Here is a 26,632-nt window from a genome sequence, read left to right on the forward strand (position 1 = left end):
TCGCATCTGGTCCGGGACGTCCATGCAGTATTGGTGGTGTTGTAGTACATCACAGACTCTGGTTTTGCTTTCGCTCTACTAAAGGTGCCCACACCTGTGTGCACGGTGCTCAGGATGCAGACATCCTTCCTCGGCTTTCCCTGGTACACAGTCAGAGTTGCATCACTTCAGCACCGAACAGCTCCGCTTTGCAAAGAAGCACAATAAATGCGGAGTCTCGTTGTTAATGAGACCCTGCAAAATGATGTGCGGTCAATACTACCGCTCAGTGGCGTGCACAGACATTTTGGGGGGCCGGTGCTCAGTGACAAATAAGGGCACTTTATGCGGCATGTAGAACTGACGGCTGCCTTATTATAGCAGTGTGAGATTTAAAAAATAAGTAAACATTATAGCTGGTGCGCAGTGATGGGTCGGGTCCAGGCTATTTTTGGCAAATTTAGGCAATTCTGAGCAACAAACAGGAAGACAAGACAGTTGACATCAATGTTCATTTTGGACCACTTGAAGCTTGAACTCACAACTTTTGGAACCAAAGACTGTCATCTATCGCTCTGAGCTAATTGGCAAGTGGCAATACAACAGTGGCTTCACAAATTGAGTAAGCCATTCACTGTTGTGCAGGCAGATTTAAAACCACTGTAAAAAATTCAGTTATCAAGACAAACATCTGAATATACACATATTGCAGCATGGAGATGTTGGTAATTTGTTTTTAAAAATGATTGATTTGCGCCATAAGTGAATAACTAATGTTTAAAAATGCTGCTTGCATTGACTGCAATTATTCACATGAGAGCAGAATTCAAAATGTTCTCAAAAATTCAGGTAACATTCTGATATTTGTCAAACATCATCTACCATGACTCTAAAAAATGTTCAATTTTTTCATGAACATTGAAGATTTATTTATCAATTTGCAGGTACAGTAGTGTTCACAGTCAAACATTTTCATGCACTGTAGGCAAAGATTGTGGGAGGAGATAGGTTTTTATAAGTTTTACAGTGTGATGGACTTCATAATTTTTAATAGGTTTAAATGTACAAAAGTTTCTTTAGTATTGGGGCTACAGTTTGATGAAAGTGTGAAGTTCTAGCGGGTTGATTTGTTATGGATTTTCAATGTTTTGAACTTTAGATGCTTGCTATAGCACCACCATCAGGGATATTGGCTTGGGTTTACAGCTGAGGTAATCTGGCATGAGACTGGACCTTTTATGCAAAATTTGGCTAGCTTTCGCCCATGGTCCAGTCCAAGCTATTTGTTTTTATTTAATTTAGAGGCTTGCTGTGATGCCACCATCAGGACAATTGTCTTGTGTTTCATGTTGAGGACATCTGACATTCGAACCCACAACCCCTGACACCAAGAACCAGCTCCTAACTCACTGAGCTAATTGGCTGGAAGTGAGACCTGCTGTGTAGCTTCATTTGTCGACTCGGGGAGTCACTGTCCAGGCAGCTGTTGTCAAGGCAGATTTCAAAAATGGTCAAAATGTCAGAAATTCTGTCACCTGAACAAAAATCTGATAATACATAAATTGCATCTTGACAGCATGGAAATGTTGGTGATTTGTTTTTAACTCTAAGTGTTTTGCTTCATAAGAGAAAATCTGATGTTTAAAAATGCCACTCTTACATTGACTCCAGTCCAGACTCCATGAGAGCAGAATTCAAAATGTTCGGAAAAATTCAGTTTTTGAGATAAAATTCTGATATTTGCCAGACTTCATCAACCATGACTCCAAAATATTCTCAATTTTTTTCAGGAAGATTGAAAATGTATTTAGCAAGAATTTAATAGTATATGTTTACAGTACTGTTTACAGTCAAACATTTTGATGCACTGTAGTCTTAATTTTTGATAAATCAAAAATCCAAGAAACAAGTTTTGTGGAGGACGGTCTGAAGATGCTCTCTAGCAAGTTTGGTGACAATTGAGCAAAAATTGTGGGAGGAGATAGGTTTTATAAGTCTTACAGGTTTTGAAAAAAAACTGAGTGACTTCATAATTTGTAATGAGTTTAAGTGGACTAAAGTTTCAACAGTATTGGGGCTACAGTTTGGTGAAAGTTTCAAAACTGTAGCATGTACTGTTGATTTTGTAGGTATTTTTAAGTTTTTAAAATTTAAACGCTTATTGTGCAGAAATTATTGTGCTTATTGTACAGAAATCATGCAAATCATGGCCGCATTACTAACGCGGCCATATGATTTGCATAAACCCCGCCCTGCTGCGGAAGTGCTATAAATACGTTAAGCGCGTCGGCTTCAGCGGTTCTCCCACTCACTCTCCAGTCCCGGATAGCATTGCTTACAATAGTTTGCAGCTAGCTAACCAGCCAACCAGTCAGCTAACCAGCCATGTCTCCTCCACATCCTCTGCATATTTCCTGGATGCCACAGTGTGCAGGGTGACGGCGCTGTTATCTTATTTAAGTTTCCTTCGGATGACAACGTAAGGAAACGGGGGAGTCCGTTGACGCTGGTCAACTCCGTCCCCGGCTTGCATGCTCTCCTCCCGCCGACGAGGAGATGTGGCCGCTGCTGACCGCCGCTGACACTCTCCGTCCCGCTGACGGCGGGTCCCACCGGCATAATGTGGCCGCCGCCGCCACCCACGCAGCTGCAGCCGACCCACTCCGTCCCGCTGACGGCGGGTCCCACCGGCGGTATGTGGCGGTAGTATCAGGGCCGCATTATTGGTGAGCCGTCCCAGTGTGAACGGATAATCCGGAGGCGCGGAGCGAGGGCGTGTCGGTCTGACAGTCTGATAACTACACAGGTCCTTCACTCAACTAAATACAGAGAAATGTCCCACAAAGCAACGTTACATGACCGAACAAAAGTAACGTAGTAACTGTAACTGTCTTTAGCAAGTCATATGAGGAAAACAAATACCACAGCTGTATGTGGAGAAGCGTCTGTCCTCCTGTCCGTCCCCTCCCTGTCCCCCCGACTCTTCCTCACATTTCTGCTCACAAAACAGCGTCTGTCACACTTGTCACGAGACTTTAACTCACCGAGTTTTTGACGAAAATAAATCACCGCGACCGCCAGCCCTCCTGACCGAGACTACAGGGAAACTGTCCCCCAGAAAACAGCCTCAATCCCGCGAGTGACAGAGTCAGACAGCGTCCTGTTTACTGATGGTGATTATGTATAATTATGTAATTTAGCGCGAAAAACTTCACTCCGTCACTTTCCAGGATGTTTAGTGGGTCAGGATCTCAATCACGTTATAACAGCATCTATATGATTATAAACTGTCCGCGGGTTTAGATAGACAAGGGGGACACCTGGGGAACACCTGGGGAGACACCGACGTCATTAACATGACGTGTAGCCCCCGCCGCATGGTCGTGGTTCCAGCGCCTCTAACTGACACGCCCCCAGCGTTTCACAGCAGAAAGAAGTGCTTGTTTTTCCATGATTTTGAGACCTAATTTTATATACTTAACAATTTTTTTAATCTTTCAAATTTGGCTCAGTGGTCAATGATACATGTTTCTTTGGTGTGACAAACTCATAACACAATTTTTTTGCCGCTTTACACGGACTTTAAGTAAATCTGGCATGGGGCCAGACATTTCTGTAAAGTTTGGTGAGTTTTCGCCCTTGGGAAGTATGACTTCCTCGGAAAAAAGAAAAAAGAAAGAAGAAAGAAAGAATTCCTAGGAATAAAGTACAATAATTACAGGCACATGTCGAATGTAATTGAATATTTATTTATGTCAATATCTTAATAAAATTACTTGACCTTTGAACTGGTACAGTTTCACACAGTGACGGACTGGGAACAAAAAATGGCCCTGGCATTTTCACCCACCAGTGGCCCACGGAAGGGGGGTGCGAGCGCACACGCGCAATTTTTAATGCACGTAAAGAACAGGCAATTTTGATAGCCCCGGTGATAGTAAATGTAAATTCCCAAGCTATAAACAACTACACCCCAATACATAAAAGACATTAATAAATCCTCAGAGCCAGCCGCTCCATAAGACAAACGTGTCTTACCGTCACGCAGTCATCCATGTCTACCTCTTCATCTTCCTCCTGCTCATATTCCTCACTGTCTTGTCTTTCTCCCTGGTGTGCTGGTGCTAGCAGTATTAGCGCTAGTGCTAGCTGAAGCTGCACTTGATTTTAAAAACAAATCAGTCGGTTTGCAGCATTTTTCACCGTCAACCAATGCTCTCTGAGATTTCTCTCTTTTTCTCTGCTCCCACCTTGTCGCTTGATACCTCGATTCTTTTTTTTGCTAGCTTAAACTCAGTCGACTTCCAACTTCCAATCTCCAACTTCCAACAACCACACTCAGACGGTCTACTCGACTCAGTCTTGAAATTCCCAGAAGGCTTTGCTTCATTTTAACTTTTGCAAACAACTATTCAAATAAAAAAATGCAGGTAGATTTGTTTTATTTTCAAACCATGCACGTTTTTGAACATCTGAATATGACATTTCGCTACAAAACAATGCAGAGTGATATAAAAGTTTGTGACTGTAGAAGGTTACCATGACTGTGATATAGAGACTAGTATGTGGCATATAAATAGTGATTAGATCATATATTAATAAGTATATTGGATTTAGAGAAATTTGGTTTCCCTTTGGCTTAAAAACTTTATTGACGCTCGTAACAGCCGGGAGAAACGAGCTTGGGACTATTCTGTGATTTGTCGGTCGGCCCAAATGGCCCATGAGGGTTGTTGGCCATTTATTCATACATTTATTCATTTGCGGCCGCCTTTTGACGCAGCCGCCCCGCTATATTTATGTATTTATTTAGCCTACTTATTCATTTGCGGCCGCGGCCGCCTATTGATGCAGCCACTCCGCTTTTTATTTATTTATTTATTTATTTATTTATTTATTTGTTTGTTTGTTTGTTTATTTGTGCGAGGGGCCGCAGTGGCATTTGCCCACATTGCCCAATGGCCAGTCCGTCCCTGGTTTCACACTATAGCACTGATCAGTCAATCACTATTGTTTTATTTCTTTGGAATGAACGCACATGGAGAGGTTTTAAGCAAGTTACAAGCTACAATGATAGATTAGTGTACTCTTTTTCCCCTGTCAGAACAAAAGAAGTGTACAAAGTGTCATTTTGAAATGAGGAGTGAAAAGTGAGCGTTACCACTCTCTAAAGCAGCTTCCTCCTTGCTGCTGGTGGATGCTTTTATCCAGGAGAGCAGAGAGCTGCTCCCCTGGGCTTCCTGCTGTAGCTCCCTTTCTTTTTCCTTTCTTATCCTCTCTTTTCTAGGCATTATGCTGCAATTGGTAAATAAAAAGAGACCAACAATATGAATAAGACTGTTTGGATATATTTCAACAAGGCACAGGACTACTTTTTCTGCAGGCAATTGGGAATTGCCTGTTTGTCATTTAGCAAATAAATTCCTGCAAGTGTTAATTATTATGATTGGTTGCTATGGCGGCGTACTAGGTGGCAGCCTGTAACAGCAGCTCCAGTGGGTTTTTAAGTTTTTTCGTAGTTTTTGTTGTATTTGTGTTGTGTTTGTGTTCTGGTTTTCGCTAAACTTTTGGCGGCTCTTCTCTGACTGGGAGAGGACGAACACCTTTCTTTTTTTTCTTTTTTGAACTTTTACGGCACTTTTTGTGATGTTTTTGCTAACCCTAGCAACGGAGGGTCAGGAGCGCATCACTGAGCGCATTGTTTACACACGCGACCAGCTGATTGCGCTGTGTGAACCTGCACTGCTACCCGGAGCCAGGCCTGAGGTCCTGAGGGAGCTGCGGAGGAGACGCCGTGGCTGCAGAGCCGGAGTGAAACGGAGGGTGAAGAGGAGGAGACACAGACCGGCTGTACCGGCGATCGTCATGGGAAACGTGAGGTCTCTGGGGAACAAGACGGACGAGCTCGCTGCGCTGATAAAGGCTCAGAGGGAATATCGTGAGTGCAGTGTGTTGTGTTTCACGGAGACATGGCTTCACTCGATTCCCGGCTTCAGCACTGTTCGGGCGGACAGGGACGTGACAAGCAGCGGAAAGAAAAAAGGAGGAGGGATTGCACTGTATGTGAGTGAGAGGTGGTGTAATCCCGGACATGTTCACCAGTGGCGTGGCGTGCTGAAAATTTCCGAGGAAGCCAAGTGAGACATAACCTCTAAGCTGTGTATGTTTTACGGGGGTGGGGTCAAAAAATCGTATGTTGCAATTTATATGTTCCTATTTCATGTAGTCGGATGAACTATTAGAGCGCCCAGCATCATTTTACCAGGACTTACACACGCTTGTTATCTGACCGACACTTTGAGCACCGACGTGCTCTCTCTCTCTGTCCCTCAGTCAGTCAGTCACTCATACACGCACACACACACACACACACACACACACACACACACACACAGTCCTCATAAACATCTCATTAATCTATGCAACCACCCTCCCAAAAGCACAACCAGCTACTTAATGCACAGCACACATTTGATATTGGAAAGATGCGAATTCATTCACACACTCAATCAGAAGCCGTTAAGTTTTACGTCCACGTCAAACACGACTTGTACGCTCTATGTGAGATACACAAATGCTTTTCACTTTTCAGTTTATATACATAATAATAAATGTAAATGTTCATTATACAGCAACACAACAACCCAGTACCAGTGGCTGTAAACAGCACACCTGACATGTGCATGTATTCAGACAGCCCGGCCCGTCACGGCCGCTGTCCGTGGTGCTCATTTTCTCCACATAAAACAAAACAATAAACAACAACTTCAGTGGACTCACATGCTGCTTAATCAAAGCAAGCAAGACACAATAAGGACTATAATCACATCATTATGATGCGCACAGAAAAAACAAAATGCGTTTTCCTCACCCTATTCGTAGAGGAAGGCCATCCTCCTGTCTATCATGGTGGCAAAGTGATCGGTGACCATGTCGTATAACTTCCCACTGGCTTTTAAGGCCCCCACACACCGCCCAGACGTCCAACTGCCTTATCCGACCACTCTCCGACCACTCCGTTGCCTCTTGTCTGACCTGTTCGGCAGAAAAGTTGCATTGAACACACCGCTTCGACGTGCTGCCTACTCCACAGTAGCGTGTACGTTCTGCGCTTGCGCGAGATGCAATAAACGGGTGGCGCTTGTGTTGTGAGTTGTAAACGAGAACCTTATGCACGCAACTCTCTTTACTTTCGATCAAAACGAAACTTAACTATTTCCGATAAAAACAGCTGCATACTAAACATGCAGCGAGGCATTACCAGACGAACAAGAATTAATTCGTCCTGAACGGACAGAACAACTAGTCTGTGCCAGTACTGCAAAACATGAAAACGGGGAATGATGGAACGGAGTGCATAGAAAAACAAAGCGCACACAGTATTCCGTCCCTCCCACACACCGCGCTGATTCGCTAGCACAACGCCAATCAGAACGGCTATTCAGCTGGCACACAACCAATCAGAGAATCCAATGGCTCAGACGTCCGACGGCCCTCCTCCTCAGACTTCGCATGCTCAGTCGGATCCGACAACGTCCGCGCGGCTCCGAAAGCTTCCGACGCAGCTGAACACACCAAACATATTTGCTCCTGACCTCGTCCGAGCCTCTCCAAACGCTTCAGACGTCCAACAGTTGGGCCGGTGTGTTCCTGCCTTTAGGTCCTCCACAACAACAGAGTCAATGGATATCTTGGTCAAGTTTATAAGCCTGTCCTGTCCACATGTGTTCCTCATGTTCCTCTTTAGACAGGAGAATGAGCGCTCTGCTGATGCGCTGGTAGCCGTAATCGTGAGCAAACGCTGCAGCAGTTTGAAGACCTCGGAGTCAAACTCCACAAAAGTATGCACCAACTCCACAAAATTGCCCCTGTTTGCGCTGCCAGTGGCCTCACTGTGACCCATGAACGCTTGCTCTTGGCGCGCAAGGTACAGGGCTGCAACGATGAGTCTCATTAAAATATCCCATTTTTTCTTCACCTGCTCATTGTGCTTTTTGTGCTCAGACTTTTTGCCAAATCCAGAGCCTCGTTAATCCAAGCTTGGCGCTACCAGCTAGCCACTCGGTGCGGACGTAATTCTCCTCATTAAAAGTCCGAAAACTTTTCTTCAACTCAGTACGGAGCTCTAGTTTTGGTGTTGGCCTGCCGTCAGATTTAATTCGGAGTTGCTGCTGTAGAGGCAGTTTAGTAAAATTATTTTTTACTAAATACTCCAAATCTCCATACTTGTGCTAAATATTTTTGCTAGCTTACCAAGTATTGACACAAAACAACAACTTCCGTCATTTCATTCAATGACGTTAACGTACTGTGATTTGATTGGCCTGAAGCCAACGAGTTTGTGGCTTCCCTTAACACTGTCCTGACCAATCACAGGGGAGCAGTGTCGTGCCAAACGCCTCACCTGATTGGTCAATCATTCTCACAGAGAACAGAGTGTGGTACCATGTTTTCAACGCTCATTCACCACGTAACATTTAGAGGGGCGCTGTTTTACACATTATGAAACGCTCAATAATTAATGAAGAGAGACAAGGAGGAGACGACAGACAAAAAAAAAGAAGGATTACGTAAACTGTTAAAAAAAAGTGTTTTTATTAAATGACGGTTATATTCTGAAAAAAGTGAGGAAGCCTGGCTTCCCTTGGCCTCTGCAAGAAAACGCCACTGATGTTCACGTGAAGAAACGTCTCTGTACCCCGGACATTGAACTGTTGACTGTGGGGATGAGGCCTTATTATTTGCCCCGGGAATTCACCTCCGCCATCATTATCGGTGTGTACGTTCCTCCTTCAGCTGATGCAGCGCTGGCCTGTGACGTCATCCACTCCGCTGTTGCCCAGATACAGACGCAGCATCCTAACGCATTTATTGTCATCACTGGTTATTTCAATCACGTCTCACTGGACAAAACCCTTCCAACATTTCACCAGTATGTTGACTGCCCCACCAGAGACTGTAACACACTGGATCTGTTGTATGCAAATGCTAAGGATGCATACAGTCCCAAAGCCCTCCCCCCTCTTGGAAGATCTGACCACAACCTGGTCCTGCTGACCCCTAAGTATATCCCCCTTGTTCAGCGGCAGCCTGTCCACACTAGGAGCGTGAGGAGGTGGACTCAGGAGGCTGCTGACGCACTACAGGACTGCTTTGAGTCGACAGACTGGGATGCACTTGTTGAGCCACATGGAGAGGATCTCGACAGCATGACTGACTGCATCACAAAATACATCAGGTTCTGTGAACACACCACCATGCCAACCCGGACTGTACGCTGCTTCCCTAATAATAAGCCGTGGATCACCAATGACCTGAAAGCCCTTCTTAACAAGAAGAAGAGGGCGTTCAGGTCTGGAGACAGGGAAGAACTGAGGAGAGTGCAGCATGAAATGAACTCAGGGATATGCTGAGGGCCTGTAAAGACACCTACAGGAGGAAGCTGGAGGCCAAACTCCAGCAGAATAATGTGAGGGATGTGTGGACTGGTATGAAGCAGATCACTGGGTGTAAGGTGAGCGGCAGACAGTCATCGGGCAGCCTGGAGAGGGCAAACGAGCTGAACAGATTCTTCAATAGGTTCAGCTCACAGCCTTCTGTCGTCTCCATGACACCTCCAGACCCCCACACACCCCCACTGCCCCAAATGCTTCCTCCCCTCCTCCCTCACTCCTCTGATGTGAGCTCTCCTGTGCAGCACCTCTCCTTCTTCTCCTCCTCCTCCTCCTCCACCTCTTCCTCCTCCACCTCCTCCTCCTCTACCTCCTCCACCTCCTCGTCCTCCACTGAAGACACCAGCAGCCTCCCCGCATGACTGTGACTGCAGGCCAGGTTAGGAGACAGCTGGAGAGACTCCACCAGCAGAAGGCTGCAGGCCCTGACGGTATCAGCCCCAGGATCCTGAAGACATGTGCCTGTCTCCTGTCCTACAACACCTCTACAACCTGAGCCTTGGTCAGGAGAGAATACCGGTGCTTTGTAAGACTTCCTGCCTGGTTCCTGTTCCAAAGAAGTCGACACCATCAGACCTCAATGACTATAGACCAGTGGCCCTCACATCTTACGTCATGAAGGTGCTGGAGAGACTGGTTTTGGCCAACCTGAGGCCGCAGGTGAGAGCCCTGCTAGACCCTCTGCAATTTGCTTACCAGCCCCACTTGGGAGTTGATGACGCTGTCATCTACCTGCTGCAACGAGCCCATTCGCACCTGGATAGTGGAGGAGGCACTGTGAGAATCACATTCTTTGATTTCTCTAGTGCTTTTAACACCATTCAGCCACTGCTACTGGGGGAGAAGCTGCGGGTGATGGGTGTAGACAACACAATGATCTCCTGGATTACTGACTACCTGACAGGCAGGCCACAGTTTATCCGTATGGGCAGTGTTCTGTCTGATGCGGTGGTTAGTGATACAGGAGCTCCACAGGGGACTGTACTGTCTCCTTTCCTGTTCACCTTATACACCACTGACTTTCAGTACAACACCGGGTCGTGTCACCTGCAAAAGTTTTCTGACGACTCGGCTGTTGTTGGGTGTATAAGTGAGGGACAGGAGGAGGAGTACAGGGCACTGGTAGACAACTTTGTGGAGTGGACTGGACAGAATCACCTGCGGCTGAACATCAGCAAGACCAGAGAGATGGTGATAGATTTCAGGAAGAAGAGGAAGACGGCTTTCCAACCTCTGTGCATTCTGGGAAAGGATGTGGAGGCGGTGGAGGATCACAAGTACCTGGGTGTTACCATCAACCACAGACTGGACTGGAGATCTAACACTGAAGCTGTTTACAAGAAGGGGATGAGCAGACTTTACTTCCTGAGGAAGCTGAGATCCTTCAACGTGTGCAGCAAGATGTTGGAGATCTTTTATCAGTCTGTGGTGGCCAGTGTACTTTTCTTTGCTGTGGTTTGTTGGGGAAGCAGCATTGGAGCCAGCGACACCAACAGACTCAACAAACTGATCAGGAAGGCTGGCTCTGTGATTGGCTGCAAACAGGACACTCTGGAGGCTGTGGTGGAGAGGAGGACACTGAAAAAACTGTTATTCATCATGGATAATCCTCTCCACCCTCTCCAACTCACACTGGTCAGACAGCGGAGCACCTTCTCCGGAAGACTGCTTCAGCTTCGCTGTCGTAGCAATAGATACAAGAAATCTTTCCTGCCACAATCCATCACATTATACAATAACTCTCTCACCTCTGCCTGACAGAGAACTCTGGTCTCTCTACTGTTTTGTTGTATATATTATTATTGTTATAGTATATTTTGCATATTTTGTTTTGTTGTATATATTATTATTGTTTATTGTTTATAGCACACTGTGCACTGTATATATACACTATGTATATATTGGATTCTATTTATGTTATGTACGTAGTGTTTTATTTGCGGACCCACTACTGCTGTAACAAAATAATTCCCCAGTCTGGGATCATTAAAGTAATTCTATCTATCTATCTATCTATCTATCTATCTATCTATCTATCTATCTATCTATTATGTAGCCTAATGTAAACCTACATGTAGGATAGTATATGGGCCTTACATGGGCAGCACCATAAATATATAATGTAGGAGACACTGCTCACACACTACTTTGACATATATATGATAATTAATCACTGGTAATTAATTTTACACTCATAAATGGGGAACCACCTCCGTGTTTAGTTATTGGAATAACCTGGAGGACATTATTCCAAACACCTAACTGTACCAGTTGGCTTGGACAGTTAGAGTCCATTCAAAATCAATTTATTCAGTCTCAATTTTCTGAAGTGGTGACTTCTTTGCACGTATCCATCGCTTCTCCACATTCAAATTAATTTCAAGAAAAAGACAAACGATTATATATGTTTACTGACTAAATAATTTGGGTAAACTAAATGACATGACAATTTTAGACGAACAATCGATAACAGAAAATGTAAAGACTGTAATTAGGAAAGTAATAAAGTCGTGTGACCGTCGGTAGATGGTAAAGTTAAAGGGTCGGGTTATATATATATTAAATATTACGGAAGTAATTTTTAATACTACGAGACCCTAATCTTAATTCTCTTAAGTTCATAAGATAGAAGTTAGAACTTAGACAGAAGTCAGAACCTATACAGAAGTCAGAACTTTAGACACCACTCATTCACACGTGTTTGGATCCAGCTGCATGAAGACGTTCAGCCTGTTTTGTCTGGGAGTCAGGAGGCACTGAAGTTTGGTGTTCTTGAGAGTTCTGGGTTGGACTACGGCACGGTGCGTCGGTCCAGTAGCCAGAGGGAAGGCCGGTACTCTGTTGAGGAACTCTTGGTCCAAAGGCCCAGCGGGGTTTCCGCCTTGGGAGCGCTGGGGGCAGAGTCGGTCTCGGCTGGGAGCACACAAAATCTCTTTTTGTTGGAGACTCCTTGCAAGGCTTCTGAAGCAGACAATGACTGCAACGTTCTTCATCAGATGATCACAGTCTTGAAAGAGACTTTTCTTGGTGGTTTCAAGTAGTGGTACTCAAGTTCTGATTCTGAAACTAATTCAACTTCTGAATCAGGTGGTGATACTTTAACAGTATTTTAAAATCAATAATCAAAAAAAGAAAATAATTTGTTCCATTAAAAACTTGAATAAAGTAAAACACTTAAAGTAGGGATTCAATTCGCTTGTCTTAGAGCTTGTTGCAAAAATAAAAGTAAAGATTACTTTAAAAATAGAAATAAAAATGAAAAGAAAGCGAGAAGAGAAGTGGGAGAAGTGAAGAGAAGAAGTCAGGAGGAGAAACAGGGAGAGAAGAGAGACCGGAGAAGAAGAGGGAAGAGAAGGGCTGAGTGTCTGTTTTATGACCTGCAGCAGATGGATCAGAAAGGTATGGGCAGAGTGTCCCTCCTTCTGTGATCTGAGTTGAGGCTCCCATAAGTTTCACCTAACTCTACTATTGTATTTAATGTTTTGAAATCATGTTTTAACCTTCCCAAAACTTCACCATCTTAAAAGTCGAATTTTTGCCTTCGTGAAAAGATGCAACATGACAATGATAACTTACCATTCAAAAGAATTATAACTTGATTAAGACATGAAGCAATAAAGTATACCACATATAACAATAAAGTATACAATACACAGTAGGACCAAGGACTTATACATATTCCTTGTAGTTCTATCTTAACAAAACATATCAGACATTTAACTGGTAAATAACACAAGTATTACACAAGGAATGATGATCAAGTCTCTCCTCCATCTTCACCAAGGGGAGGGGCTGCTTTCTGCTGACCTCCAACTCATTAAGTAATAAACTTCATTTGGGCTCGACAATAACATGGGAAAGATTTATTGTATGACCTTCTTATGCTATTTTGGAATCTGCTAAAATTAAGAAATTGAGATTGTAGTTTATTAGTTATTTAGGACGTATTTGAATTTGGGTGAGAATAGAAGACTGCATGGGATTGGAATGTGAGACCCAGGAACAACAACGGTCGTAAATAACAGTTGGACATGTGAGGAGAAGAACACACAGATTAGGTTTCACACCTTGCCTTCCCACACTGGAGTGTTCCAGAGGGAGAGAGATGTAGGTGTAAGGCATCTTAAATCACAACATCTGGGTTAGAAACCAGTTCTCCCTTCTTCTGATGTGGAGAAAGAAGACTCTATCATGCTTGACCTTGATTGACCTGAGGAAAAGGGGTTCATCTTCTTTGGAGGAAGGGGAACAGACCAGATGTGCTTAGTCGTTGTAAATTACTAAAAGAAGGTCTCTGGTGATCTGTTTATAGCTAGAAAAACAACATTTTCCCCCCTTCGTGGAGAGGAGAGGATCTGCCAGGTCAGGAGGTGGGGGGGCTTTCAGTCCCATATGCTGGAAAAAGGAGTCGATTTGGGTTAAAGGTAATCATGGCCGAAATGAGACCACTTTAAGATGCAGAGACAAAGGCTTGTATTCCTACATACACAATAGCCTACTAAATATTCATCTTAAGTAAGTATACTAATAGATTCACATGCTGTAGGATACCAATGACAAACTCTACCGGTGGTCATCATCACGTCATATCTATTATTGATTTTGGGTAGCGTCTAGCTTGTTAAGCAGGTGAGCAGTCGGCTAATTTATGCCCAGCTGTGTGGCATTGAGACCGGCTACTTCACAACAGAGACAAATAAATGCAAGTTATAGCTTGGCAACTGAGGCTTAGGGGGCAAACAACACACTCGACTCGATTCATTTATGTGTTACCTGGCTGGTGGGCAGGGGAGGAGGTGTGTTTGGGCTGCAGCTGTGCACTGTCTGCTGCTACAACGCGCCTCAGTTTGTGTCCGCTCTGCGCGTTCACGTTGACAGAGGTGTGTGCGGGTGGGGTGGGGGGAGGAGGGAATATTAATTGGGGCATTATTATCACACGCTTTTAAGATGATCATGTCAGCATGGGCCACAAAAAAAACCCCCAAAAAAACCCACCAACTTTCAAAAGGGCACTTGCTTGGTCCAGAGGGCAAAGGGCAGGTGCTTTAGTACCACCTAGTGTCTACCTGTGCACGCCACTGCTACCGCTTATGGCCAAAATAGGTCAAATATATTTTCTTTCTTCTTTTGTGTAATCTATTATATAAATATATATATATATATATGAACTATTCAAAATTAAAATACATACACTTCTAGGAAAAGTCATGTAACAGCAGTATTGCATTTTTTAATTTCACAAAGTTCTTGCACATGTACATTTTAAAACAAAAAAGAGTGTGGGGAGTCCGTTGCGTGACAGTGGAGCGGAGAGTCAGCAGCTGGATTTTGCACCCACGTTCAGTATTAGTAGGTGTAACCAACAAACAACAACCACAATCATTGTATTATTACATTTGTGGGAAGTTATTACAATAAAGATTTTCACTTCCCAACAAATGTAATAAACCCCTGCAAACGTAATAGTTATTACATTTGTGGGAAATAGCATGTTACATTTGTAGTTGGGAGCGGCTATTACGTCTGTGGAAAATGTATTACATTTGTGGACATACATTGGCGGACGTTACAGTGTGTACATTGTACCTGACGAGAGTGGAGTAAAACTTTTAGAGATTCGACATAAAAAGCTACGTGGTTTAAATATTTGGTCATAATCTTTTACAATAATATAACAATAACAGTTCAAAAAGATTAATACTTCCGTTGTGTTGACACTTCTGTTTTGTTAACTCAATATGCAGCATTTCTCTATTGCATGTTTTTTGGGGTTTGTGTCGTTTTGGTTCTGTATCGTTTCTTTGTTTGCATCATTTTGTTGTTTGCAGCATTTTGTTGTTGCATGTGTTTTGGGTGTCTTTGGTTCTGAATGGTTTATGTATTTGCAACGTTTAGCCATTGCTGCGTGTTTGCCCTTGTCGGCTACCGTATTCTTAGTGTTTTAAAAATAACTTTTTGACGCTAGCATAAGAGTGACCCTGTACTCCATTGAAAATTAGCTTGAAAACAAAACTACGGTACATCTTAAAAGTGCCTCTTTCGTCGCAATTATGCTTTTACATGGAGGTTTGACTCATATTCAATCACAAATAAAGCCTCGGTTGCTTTTGGCGAGAGTTTCAATTTAAGAAATGGTGTAATAAAAAGACCAAATGTTATGTTTTCTTTTAATAAATAAAACAGTTCTGTTAAAAAACTTTTGGTTTTACGTCTAAAAAATTGACTACTGGGTTTGCATTCAAATAAATACAAAAAAAAAAAAAAAGTTCTGTTATTTTGTTCTGATTAATTCTTGTCTTTGCTATTGTTCAGGTGTTTTTTTTTGGTTAAGTTTGATGAGTTTTAACTGAGTGATTATCAGATGTAGTGTTGTTATTGAACACAGGGTAAAGCCTTAATAGTGGAAATGCATATGGTTAAGCTGCGGCATCTATACCATGGGCACATATCATTACCCTGTCCCAACCCCACAAAGGAAAATAAAAAGATACACGTAAGCAGCTATGCGAGATTACAAATCAGGCAATTTATCATGTGAATCAAGCCCTGATCAGGAGACAAGCCTTGACGAGCAGGATGACCAGCTCCGTCAGATTTGGTTTGCCGTATGGAAGAATATCAATGGAAGCAAGAGTCTGAAAAGAGATAAACATTGATTTCAAGGAAGACATTCAATGAAGTCTGTACCAAGTTATGGCACAAGGTGCAAAGTGAAATGGAGCAAACTATTAAAGAAGGCTATGCACATATTGATGGATGCAGAATCAAATGTTCCAGCAGGCTGACACTCTTGTTCACATGACAGCATAGCCTCATGAGAGGAGGCCAAATTGACAACCTGGATTTCTTGCCAAGTTTGGCTCCAGGCAACCAGGGGATGAGTCAGCGATGACCAAAAAATGACACAGTTTCACTCAAATCATAGAATGAAGTTGTGTTTTTGTACAGTAATCCACGAGGTCTGGTCATGAACAACACACACAGAAGCGTTTTTGGTATAAATCATGAATATATGCCTCTTGAGTCAGCAACTTCTTTCCAGGAATTTATAAGTTCTAAAATACCCACAAAATGCCGGCAGGAATGACTTCCTGTGGTGCTCAGGAACGTTGCGGCATGCTCCTAATGAGACGATGGATGGTGTCTTGTGGGATGTCCTCCCAGATCTGTGTAAGGGCATCCCTGAGCTCCTGTAAATTCTGAGGAGCAACCTAGCGGCGCCTGATGGACCAAAACACAATGTCCCAGAGGTGTTCCATCGGGTTTAAGTCAGGTGATCGTGAGAGCCATCCCAGATAGCAAAATTCTTCTGGCCCGTATCTGGCCCACACCTGACGTGTTCATTCGGCCCACATACCGCATGGAATGATGGCACTTGGGCGCTCCGCTTCTGTTTGCCAAAAGTGGGCCACAACCGAGCAACCCCAAACCAGATGTCAGCCAAAAACAGACCATATAAACCAGCACTCAACCAAATGTGGGCCAGATAGCAAAATTCTTCTGGCCCATATCTGGCCCACACCTGACATGTTCATCCGGCCCACATACCGCATGGAATGATGGCACTTGGGCGCTCCGCTTCTGTTTGCCAAAAGTGGGCCACAACCAAGCCATCACAATGCCAGATGTCAACCAAAAACAGACCATATAACCTAGCACTCAACCGAATGTGGGCCACTGTGCATTTTTATTCTGGCCCACCTACCACATGGAATCATGACACTTGAGTGGTCCACACTTGTTTCCCAGATATGACCCACAGCCTAGTCATAATGCTACGTAGCGTTATGACTAGGCTGACCACTCAAGTGTCATGATTCCATGTGGTAGGTGGGCCAGAGTAAAAATGCACAGTGGCCCACATTTGGGTGAGTGCTGGTTTATTGGGTCTCTTCTTGGCTGACATCTGGCAGTGTGTTGGTTTGGTTGTTGCCCACTTTTGGCAAACAGAAGCAGAGCGCCCAAGTGCGATCATTCCATGTGGTATGTGGGCCGGATGAACATGTCAGGTGTGGGCCAGATATGGACCAGAAGAATTTTGCTATATCAACCAAGAGCTGACCATATACATTAGAACTCACTCAAATGGGCTCTCAGACTTAACCAGAACTGGTTTACAGTCTATGAACTTGTCTAGCCTGCACACATAAGGAGTCACAACCAAACCATAATAAAGTTTTATGTCAAATATGAACAAATACAATAAACCAGAACTGGTCTGAATTTGTGGCTACATGCCATTCTGGTACCCCCAGATACTGTGTTGAATGGTGACAAGTCCAGCCTTGTTGGGACTCATCTGGGGGTCTAAGATGAAGAAACCTACTGAAGAATTGAAGAAATGACCAGACATGAGAAACAACTGGGGAACAGAAGAGGACTATGATTTTTAAATTTTTTTTTAACCTGTGAGACAACAAAACAAAATTCAGGCCAAATCAGTGGAACCACTGAAAAAGGTGGAACAGTGGAGAAGCTCCAAAAAAATCTTGCCTGGGTCCAACATCATGGCTCATCTTCTTGTGGCCCTTGAAGAAATACACAAAAAAAAACATTTTGTTGACTCAGTAAAGCAGTACTGTGGTTACTGAATATGGTGGCAGTGAAGTACAAAACACAAAACGTTATCAGGAGACCAAACAAAAATGGCCCTGTAAAATGATATAAAAGTTATACAATATTGTGTTGATGTCTTTCAAAACTTAAATCCATAGTCTGTTTTTATTTACAATTAATCTGAAGCTATAGTTGATATGATGTCTGATCACTGACCCAATATCTGCTTGCTCAACCTCATTCTGTTCAGACAAAAATGAAAGATGGGATTGATAACAAGCAAAGTGAGCTGAGTAAAGCAGCTTCATCAAACACACCCTCTGCATAGTGATGACGACTCTGGCCAAAACCAGCACTAGTCGAAAACCAGCCAAAAAAGAAGAGGGTTTTCTCATTGCTGCCACTCTAGTGCCCCTGTTGTTAATTCCATCAACACCAATACAGCTGAAATTGATTAACACCGTCTGCTACTTAACCGAACAGATCATTATCAGACAGGTTCAATTGATCTCATGCCATACCCAATAAAAAAGCATTCCTTAAATTTTTTTGAGCAGTGTACTCGCACGCCTGGATGGCTGGTGATGTGCCTTTTCTGGACTCAAAACAAACAAAACTGGAAGGACATTTGTTTTGTTATTTATTACAGTTACTATGCTGATGTATTTATGTGTCCACTCCAAATAAAGATACAATTTAAAAAAATAGAAAATATAAAAATGTGTAGCCTGAGATTGGACGGGTATTTGCGAAGAAAGCTTATAAGTGCAGGGGTCAAGGACAGGGCATTTTGTATAAGCAATAATATGTCATCTAAACAATAAGGCTGTCGTATGTTGAATCTGTCTTTCATCCATTTAACCATGATTCTACGGATTCTGCCAAATAGCTTCTGCAAGGGGCTCAATACTGAGTGCAAACAAAACTGTAGACAGCATATTTCCCTGCCTCATCCCTCTTTTGAACTTAAAGAATATTTGCAGTGGCCATTAACTCTGACTTGATCAAGGATCCTGATAAAGTAGTGTAATCCACTTAACAAAATTGCCCCTGAAACCCATGTTTATCAATGTGTGATGCAAATATATTCAAGCCATCCTATCAAATGCTTTTTCAGCATCTTAGCTAAGAGGCATCTTTGTCTCTTAGATTTTGCTAATGATTTAAATTTAGTTCCCCCTTATCAATACTGGTGCCTTAGCACGCATTAATAAATCTTGTTTGTAATTTCCCTCTTTCTTAATTACTGTTATGATGGCATCAAAACCCAATCTAGGTGGTTCTCCCATTTCTAGTGCATAAAGTTATGTTCTACTTAATGGGATAATACTGATGTTAAAGGATGGTTTAAGGGTAAGACTTGTTATTTTTAAGTTTAAGGATGGTTTCTTTTACACAAACTAGATGCACAATGGCGCTTTTTCTTGTGGTTATTTCGGAGGAAAGATGCCGCCGCCGTCCTTCTACTTCCGGCTCAGGGCCCCGGGAAAGAAATCTTGCGCCTGCACAGAATGCAAAATCCGATCTGATCCAATGGAACGTATACATGCCGGAGTAATGCGACTATCAATCAAATAATCTAGGTGTTTTAATTCGACTATGAGAAATCCGATCCGGTCAGACTAAGGTGTATACAAGCATCTTAAAAATCCAATCACAGTCGGACTAACACAGTAATTCGGTTTTCTTGAGTGTCATGTAAAGGCACTGACAGTCTGTTCACCCTGCTGCCGTCTGGCAAAAGACTCAGCAGTATATGCGGCCTGACCAACAGACTACAAAGCAGCTTCTTTACTCAGGCTGTGAGAATAACTCATCCTCAACTTATCGGCATGAAAAAATTTTTTTTTTAGTGGAACATTCAAATTGAATTTTGTTCTACAAGCATGTATTGTAAATAGGGCCGGGACTTTAACGCGTTAATTACGATTAATTAATCACACAAAAAATAACGCGTTAAAAAAACGCATTTTAATCGCACTAATTTTTGCACTGCGGAACGTTTCTCACTGGATGAGTTTCAGGGGTACCGATTATACTGGAGCACCAACATGTATAACGTTCATGTATAACGTTCATGCAGTGTTGGGCAGTAACGTCGCTACAAGTAGCGGCTGTTTTGTTCATCTTTTTAAAATGATGAGACATTTGTTTAGTTTCCCGAGCTAACCGCTCGTACATCTCTATTTTATTTTTCTTCTTGCACCTCTACCAATAACAATCACAGCACGGCATCCAACACCTGTAACAACCACCAGCCCCCTCTGCTGGTCACCGCTGGTGGCGACACACTAATATCAACACATCCCCCTTTCTGTGAAGTAGTAAACAATGAGCATGAGAAACACATGCCTTAACACACTTATGTATTGCCAGTACTATAAATCATAATTATTGCAACCACAATTACAACAACCTTTTGTAAACTCCAGCTTGTCTTTCTTTAACATATTATCACATTTCTTTAACATTTTATAACATTTTCACTTCGCACCAAGCTCTCTTAGACAACTACTGTAAACACATTCAAGAAAACATATATCATGTGTATCTCTTTTTTTTTATTTTTTTTTTTATTAACACATTGGAACCTAAACAGTACACTGACTCAAAGATCAAGTTTAACTGGTCTTTTGATCTGACGTTCAGATCTCCTCAGTACAGGCAACTCTGTGGAAACATCACTTGTCTCCAACTGCACATGTCCATCAGATTTCAACTCAGGCACTGTGTTGGCCTGTGACACAGCATCCTTCCCATCTGCATCACCACACAGTGTCCCTTGAAAAGTCTCTTTGGTTTTCAGAAGGTTGCGATGGTTCCTTCTGAACACATGTCCTTCCTCAGTTCTCACTTCATAGGATCTTGGTCCTATTTCCTGAAGAACAGTAGCTTTCTTGTTCCATGCATCCTGGTCTTGGATTCTCACCACATCATCTTTCCTAAGTGGTCTGAGAGCTCTTGTTGACTTGTCATAACGCTGTTTCTGTTTCCATTTCAGGTTCTCCATTTTTGACTGCATCTCATTTCTCTGTTTGACCTCTGTGTAGCAGGGCAGTGTGGTGCACAGCTTGCGATTCATCAAAAGTTCTGCTGGGGACTGACCACAGTCAAGGGGGGCAGACCTGTAGCTCAGCAGAGCTAGATAAGGATCTGACTTACTGTCTGTGGCCTTCTTTAGAAGCTGCTTAATGATGTGCACTCCCTTTTCAGCTTTGCCATTTGCTTGTGGATGATGAGGACTGGACGTGACATGGTGGAAACCATAATGTTTTGCAAACTGCTGCCATTCTCTGCAGTTGTAACATGAACCATTATCACTAACTACAGTCTCTGGAATTCCATGCCTAGCAATATGGACTTGACATGAGTAATAACACTGTTGGCAGTTGCACTTGTGAGCAGGGCAATCTCTGGAAAGTTTGAATAGTAATCGACGACTATCACATAGTCTTTCCCATTACAATGAAACAAATCTGTTCCTACTTTCTTCCAGGGTTCAGTAGGAAGATCAAGAATTATCATGGGTTCCCTTGCCTGCTTGCTCTGGTACTTTTTACATGTTTCACACTGTCCAATATGGTTTTCAGTGTCCTTATTCATACCATGCCAGTATACAGTGTCTCTTGATCTCCTTTTACATTTTTCTATTCCCAAGTGTCCCTCATGAAGTTTCTGTAGCATCTCCATTCTCAAGCTGTGTGGTATCACAATCCTATTGCCCCTTAACAACAGTCCATTTACCACACTTAGCTCTGATCTGATGTGATAATACTTCGGACAGGACCCCTTGGGCCAGCCACTGTGTAAGTGTTCTTTCACTGTCTGTAGCTCCTTGTCTCTAGCCGTCTCTTCACTTATTTGCTTTGATTTAGCATTAGACACTGGCAGAGACTCAACTATCATGTTAACATGATTTTCCACTTCTTTTTCAGTGAGGCTCACGTGACTTTCCTCTGGCGCTCTTGATAGCGCATCCGCTAACACTAGGTGCTTGCCTGGTGTGTATATTAGCTCGAAATCGTACCTTTGCATTTTCATGATGAGGCGCTGAATCCTCGGCGACATCTCATTCAGGCTTTTCTTGATGATCGACACGAGAGGACGATGATCTGTCTCAACTGTGAAAGTGGGAAGACCATATACATAGCAATGAAAGATTTCCAGTCCATAAGCCAGTCCAAGACACTCTTTTTCAATTTGAGCATATCTGCTTTCAGTCTTAGTCATGGATCTTGAAGCATAGGCCACTGGCCTCCAACCATCTCCTTCAGCTTGCAGCAAGACAGCTCCAAGCCCGTCCTTTGAAGCATCTGTGGAAACCTTCAGTTTCTTGGTTGGATCGTAATAAGCCAGCACGGGGACAGTTGTCAGTGTGGTCTTCAGGGCATTCCACTCTCTCTCATTTCTCGCTGTCCACTTGAATTCTGCGGAATCATGAAGGAGCTCTCTCAATGCCGACGTTCTCACCGACAAGTTTGGTATGAACTTTCCAATAAAGTTTATCATCCCCATCACTCTCAGCACACCTTTCTTGTCAGTTGGGCGTGGCATGCCTAGGATAGCTTTAATCTTTCTTTCATCAGGCTCAATACCTCGAGCAGACATTTTGTCACCCAAAAATGTTATATCCTGCACACCAAATTGGCACTTGGCACGGTTTAGTTTTAGTCCATTTTCACATACCCTTTGGAGCACTTTTGTCAGTCTTTCATTATGTTCTTGAAGGGTGAAGCCCCAGACGACCACGTCATCCACATAACGGACCCCTTCCCACCCTTCTAACATGTTGTCCATGGCACGATGAAAAATCTCAGAGGCTGAGATTATGCCAAACGGCATTCTTAGAAACCTGTACCTGCCATAAGTTGTATTGAAAGTGCAGTACTTTGAACTTTTCTCATCCAACTTGATTTGCCAGAATCCCTGCGCTGCATCCAGCTTTGAGAAATATTTGGCTCCTGCCATTTCACTTGCAATCTCCTCACGCTTTGGTATCTGGTAGTGCTCACGTTTTATGTTTTTGTTTAAATCACCAGGATCCATGCATATTCTCAGTTCTTTGTTTTTATTCTTTTTGTCCACACACACCATTGAGTTTACCCATTCAGTAGGTTCCTCCACTTTTGTGATGACTTGCAAATGACACATCCTGTCCAGTTCTTTTTTGAGACGCTCTCGAAGTGGAGCTGGAACTCTGCGTGGTGCATGGATTACTGGTACTGCATCCTCTTTTAGTTGAATCTTATATGTGTATGGCAGGCATCCCAATCCTTTAAAGACATCATGAAAACGCTGCACAATGGAGTCAACTGTGCTTGTGTGTACACTTGCTGCTTCTGAACAGTTAATGTGGTACACTCTCCTCACCAGATTCAATCTCTTTGATGCAACCCCACCAAGCAGTGACTCAAGGCCCTCAGGTACGACTGAAAACAGTACATTATAAGTTTTATTCTTCACTGTTACTTTTAGTCTGCACTGACCTTCGCTTTCAATGTCTTGTCCATTGTAGTCTTTCAGTGGCACTCTTTTCTTGGTTATTTTGGGCTTTTCTTTCATAGCACTGATTTCTGTCATGCTGATCAGGTTAGCCTGTGCACCTGTATCAATCCTTAGTGCTACTATGGCTCCATTTATTGGAAGTGACACAATCCATGTGTCTTCATTTTCTGAGCGCCTGTCATTTTTTCCTGTCTGCATATCGTCACTTGATACCACTCCCACAAAGAAAGTTTCACTTAGGTCAGTCTCTTCAACTAGCCGCACTGATTTGGGTTTGCCTTTGGACAGACACTGTTTTGCAAAATGATTTTTTCCATTACATTTTGAACATTTTTTGCCATATGCAGGACACTGCCGGGGCTCATGTCTGTTACCACATCGTTTGCAGGAGTAAGTTGCATCATTTTTGTCTTTATTTTGTGGCGTATTTCCTTTCATTTTGTTTTTTACCACTGCAACTTTTGCACTGTCATGTCCCGCAGTGACGCCTGTTTCACTGAATGTCTTTGCGTGCTGTTGTGCTAACTCACTTGCGTGGCACTGTCTTTCTGCCTCCTCCAGAGTTAACTGAGCATCTCTTAACGGCCGTTCCCTGGTCCGTTTATCATAGATCCCATACACAATCTGATCACGGATCATGGAGTCTCTTAGATTACCAAATTCACATGACTGTGCCTTCAGTTTTAAATCAGTCACAAAGCAATCAAAGGTTTCTTCAGGCTGTTGCATCCGTGAACGGAACACGTATCTCTCATATACTGTGTTTTTTCGTGGTGAGCAATGCGCCTGGAACTTCTCAATAACTTCGTCATACTTATTTCTGTCATCCGGCGTTGCAAACTCGAACGTATTGAAAACTTCAATGGCTTGAGGACCCGCTACCGTCAGCAGCAACGCGATTTTCCTGGCGTCGGATTTGGAGTCCAGTCCAACGGCAGCCATGTACAGCTCAAACTGCTGCTTGAAAGACCGCCAGTTGCTGTCGACATTTCCCACCAGTCCCGCCGGTGGCCTTAAAGTCTCCATCTTGAGCAAAAACTGATGCTTGACCTGCGTTTTACTTTTACTCCTGGTACCATGTTTTGTTCATCTTTTTAAAATGATGAGACATTTGTTTAGTTTCCCGAGCTAACCGCTCGTACATCTCTATTTTATTTTTCTTCTTGCACCTCTACCAATAACAATCATAGCACGGCATCCAACACCTGTAACAACCACCAGCCCCCTCTGCTGGTCACCGCTTGTGGCGACACACTAATATCAACACAGTGGCGTTACTAGTTTAACTACATTTCTCAGTAGCGTGGTGGTAGCGTCGCTACTTTCTGAATGAAATAGCTTTTCAGTAGCTTTGCTCTTTTATTGACCAAGTAGCGCGGTAGCGTCCACACAAGCTACATTTTTATGAACACCTCTGAAGTTCAGCGCAGCGGAGCTTTCTGTTGCGGTCTGAAATGAAAGGATAAGTCGGTGATGCCACCGCCACACATGGCCGTGTATGTGGAGCCGACAGAAGCACTTCCGTATGACGGTGACACCACGGACTAATCCTTGCATACAACGTCTCTGCTGCACGGGAATACAGACAGGTTAGCTTCAGTGAGTTACGTTACTTGATGGAAAGATGGCAGAGGGTGAGGAGGACGGAGACGAGTTGATCCCGAGGGATGCAAAAGACAAACTTGAATAATAAACAAATACAGTGACAGAGAAACATTACTCTGAATTGTTACTTTTGTAATTTTTTACCAGCACAGGATACAGCAAAAATGCAATTTCTACAAAACCAAAGTATGGTGATTAGTCAAAATGATGAGCTTAACATGTATGTAGATATAGCTACTACTACAGAGTGGGCCTAATAAAAATACCACTTTTGAAACTGCCAGTTATATGAGACACTGGTTGATGGATAGAGTACTTTATTAATCTCAAAGGGAAATTAAAGTGTTACAGCCACTTGACATAAATCAAAATCCAAAAACAATGAGGTAGGTAAAGGAAACAAATACAATTAAAAGCTGAATTATATACAATAACTAAATAGACTAACTCAAATATCAAATATAAATTATAAAGCTGAAACTAGAAGAATAGAGAACCTTAACGAAAACTACAACTATAATATACTATTTGCTGTTTAATTATGTTAATATGCTACAGTGTAGGACACTGTCCATTAGTGTAAGTCAGGTGGATATTGCTGTGGTAGCAAGGTGAATGACTGTCCATGGATGTTAGAATTAAGTGTGCATTGATAGTTGAATAATAAAATATACAAAATAGTGAAAGCACAAATTATTGTTTAATAAACAATTGAATGTAACATTTTTGCCTGCTTATCTGTCTGATTGATAATTTTATTGATCACTGAGATAGCTTTGACTTGGAATGAAGTTGTTCCAATATAAAAAAAAATAGCTTTGATGTAGTTAAGCTACTTTTGCCATTTTGCTGTAGCTTAGCTTGCTACATTTCTCTGGGGAGTAGCTTTGGTGTAGTGTAGCTTCATTTAATGTAGAGTAACTTGTAGCTTAGCTCACTACTTTTTTTGTGTAGCTTGCCAAACACTGCGTTCATGACTTCAGACAACAACAATGAACGAAGAAGCAGATGAGACCGCTCTGGTTGGCCCCGTGGATGGGAAATTTTGTTTTAAAAAGCGGACGGATGGCAGCATAGATAAGAGCACGGTTGTGTGCAAATTATGCAAGAAGGAGTTTGCGTATCACCGCAGCATATCAAGTCTCAGATATCACCTAAATGCAACTATTTATTATGTTGTTGTTGCAACTGGCACTTTATGTTGAACTGTTTATTGTTTTGGCCAAGGTTATTTACAGAGAGTTGGACTAAAATTGATTTGTTTAGATCAACTGTTGGTAAAGTCTGTTATGGCCTCTGAAGATAGATGTTTTCTAATAGTCAGGGTTTCCAATGTTCTGAATGTACTTGAAAGTATTGTGTTTTACTTAAAAAACAAAGTGTTATAGTTAACAGAAGGTCTACCTACCTATAGGCTACCTGAATCTCTGAAATGTATTCCTAAATAAGCTATTGCTACACTTTATGGCAAAAATTGCACTGGTCTGTTGGTCTTGAAAAAAAAAACCCAAACAATGTTTTGTTGCTTAAGCTTC

The 26,632-nt window shown here is 42.7% G+C and overlaps 1 protein-coding gene across 4 annotated transcripts in view; it reads right to left on the reverse strand.

Annotated features, from left to right (window-relative positions):
• Positions 1-17,798: 17,798 nt before the first annotated feature.
• msrb3 (methionine sulfoxide reductase B3) overlaps positions 17,799-26,632 on the reverse strand; it is a 116,580-nt gene continuing 107,746 nt past the window's right edge. For all 4 annotated transcript variants that reach the window (XR_003986758.1, XM_030440488.1, XM_030440491.1 and 1 more), the window contains one exon: positions 17,799-17,959. Coding sequence is in view for 3 of the 4 variants with exons in the window: in XM_030440488.1 (XP_030296348.1) it covers positions 17,870-17,959 (90 nt within the window). In the remaining variant the exon portion in view is untranslated. The remainder of the gene's footprint in view (positions 17,960-26,632) is intronic.

The sequence above is a fragment of the Sparus aurata genome, chromosome 14 (assembly GCF_900880675.1).
Source record: "Sparus aurata chromosome 14, fSpaAur1.1, whole genome shotgun sequence".
Lineage (NCBI taxonomy): Eukaryota > Metazoa > Chordata > Actinopteri > Spariformes > Sparidae > Sparus > Sparus aurata.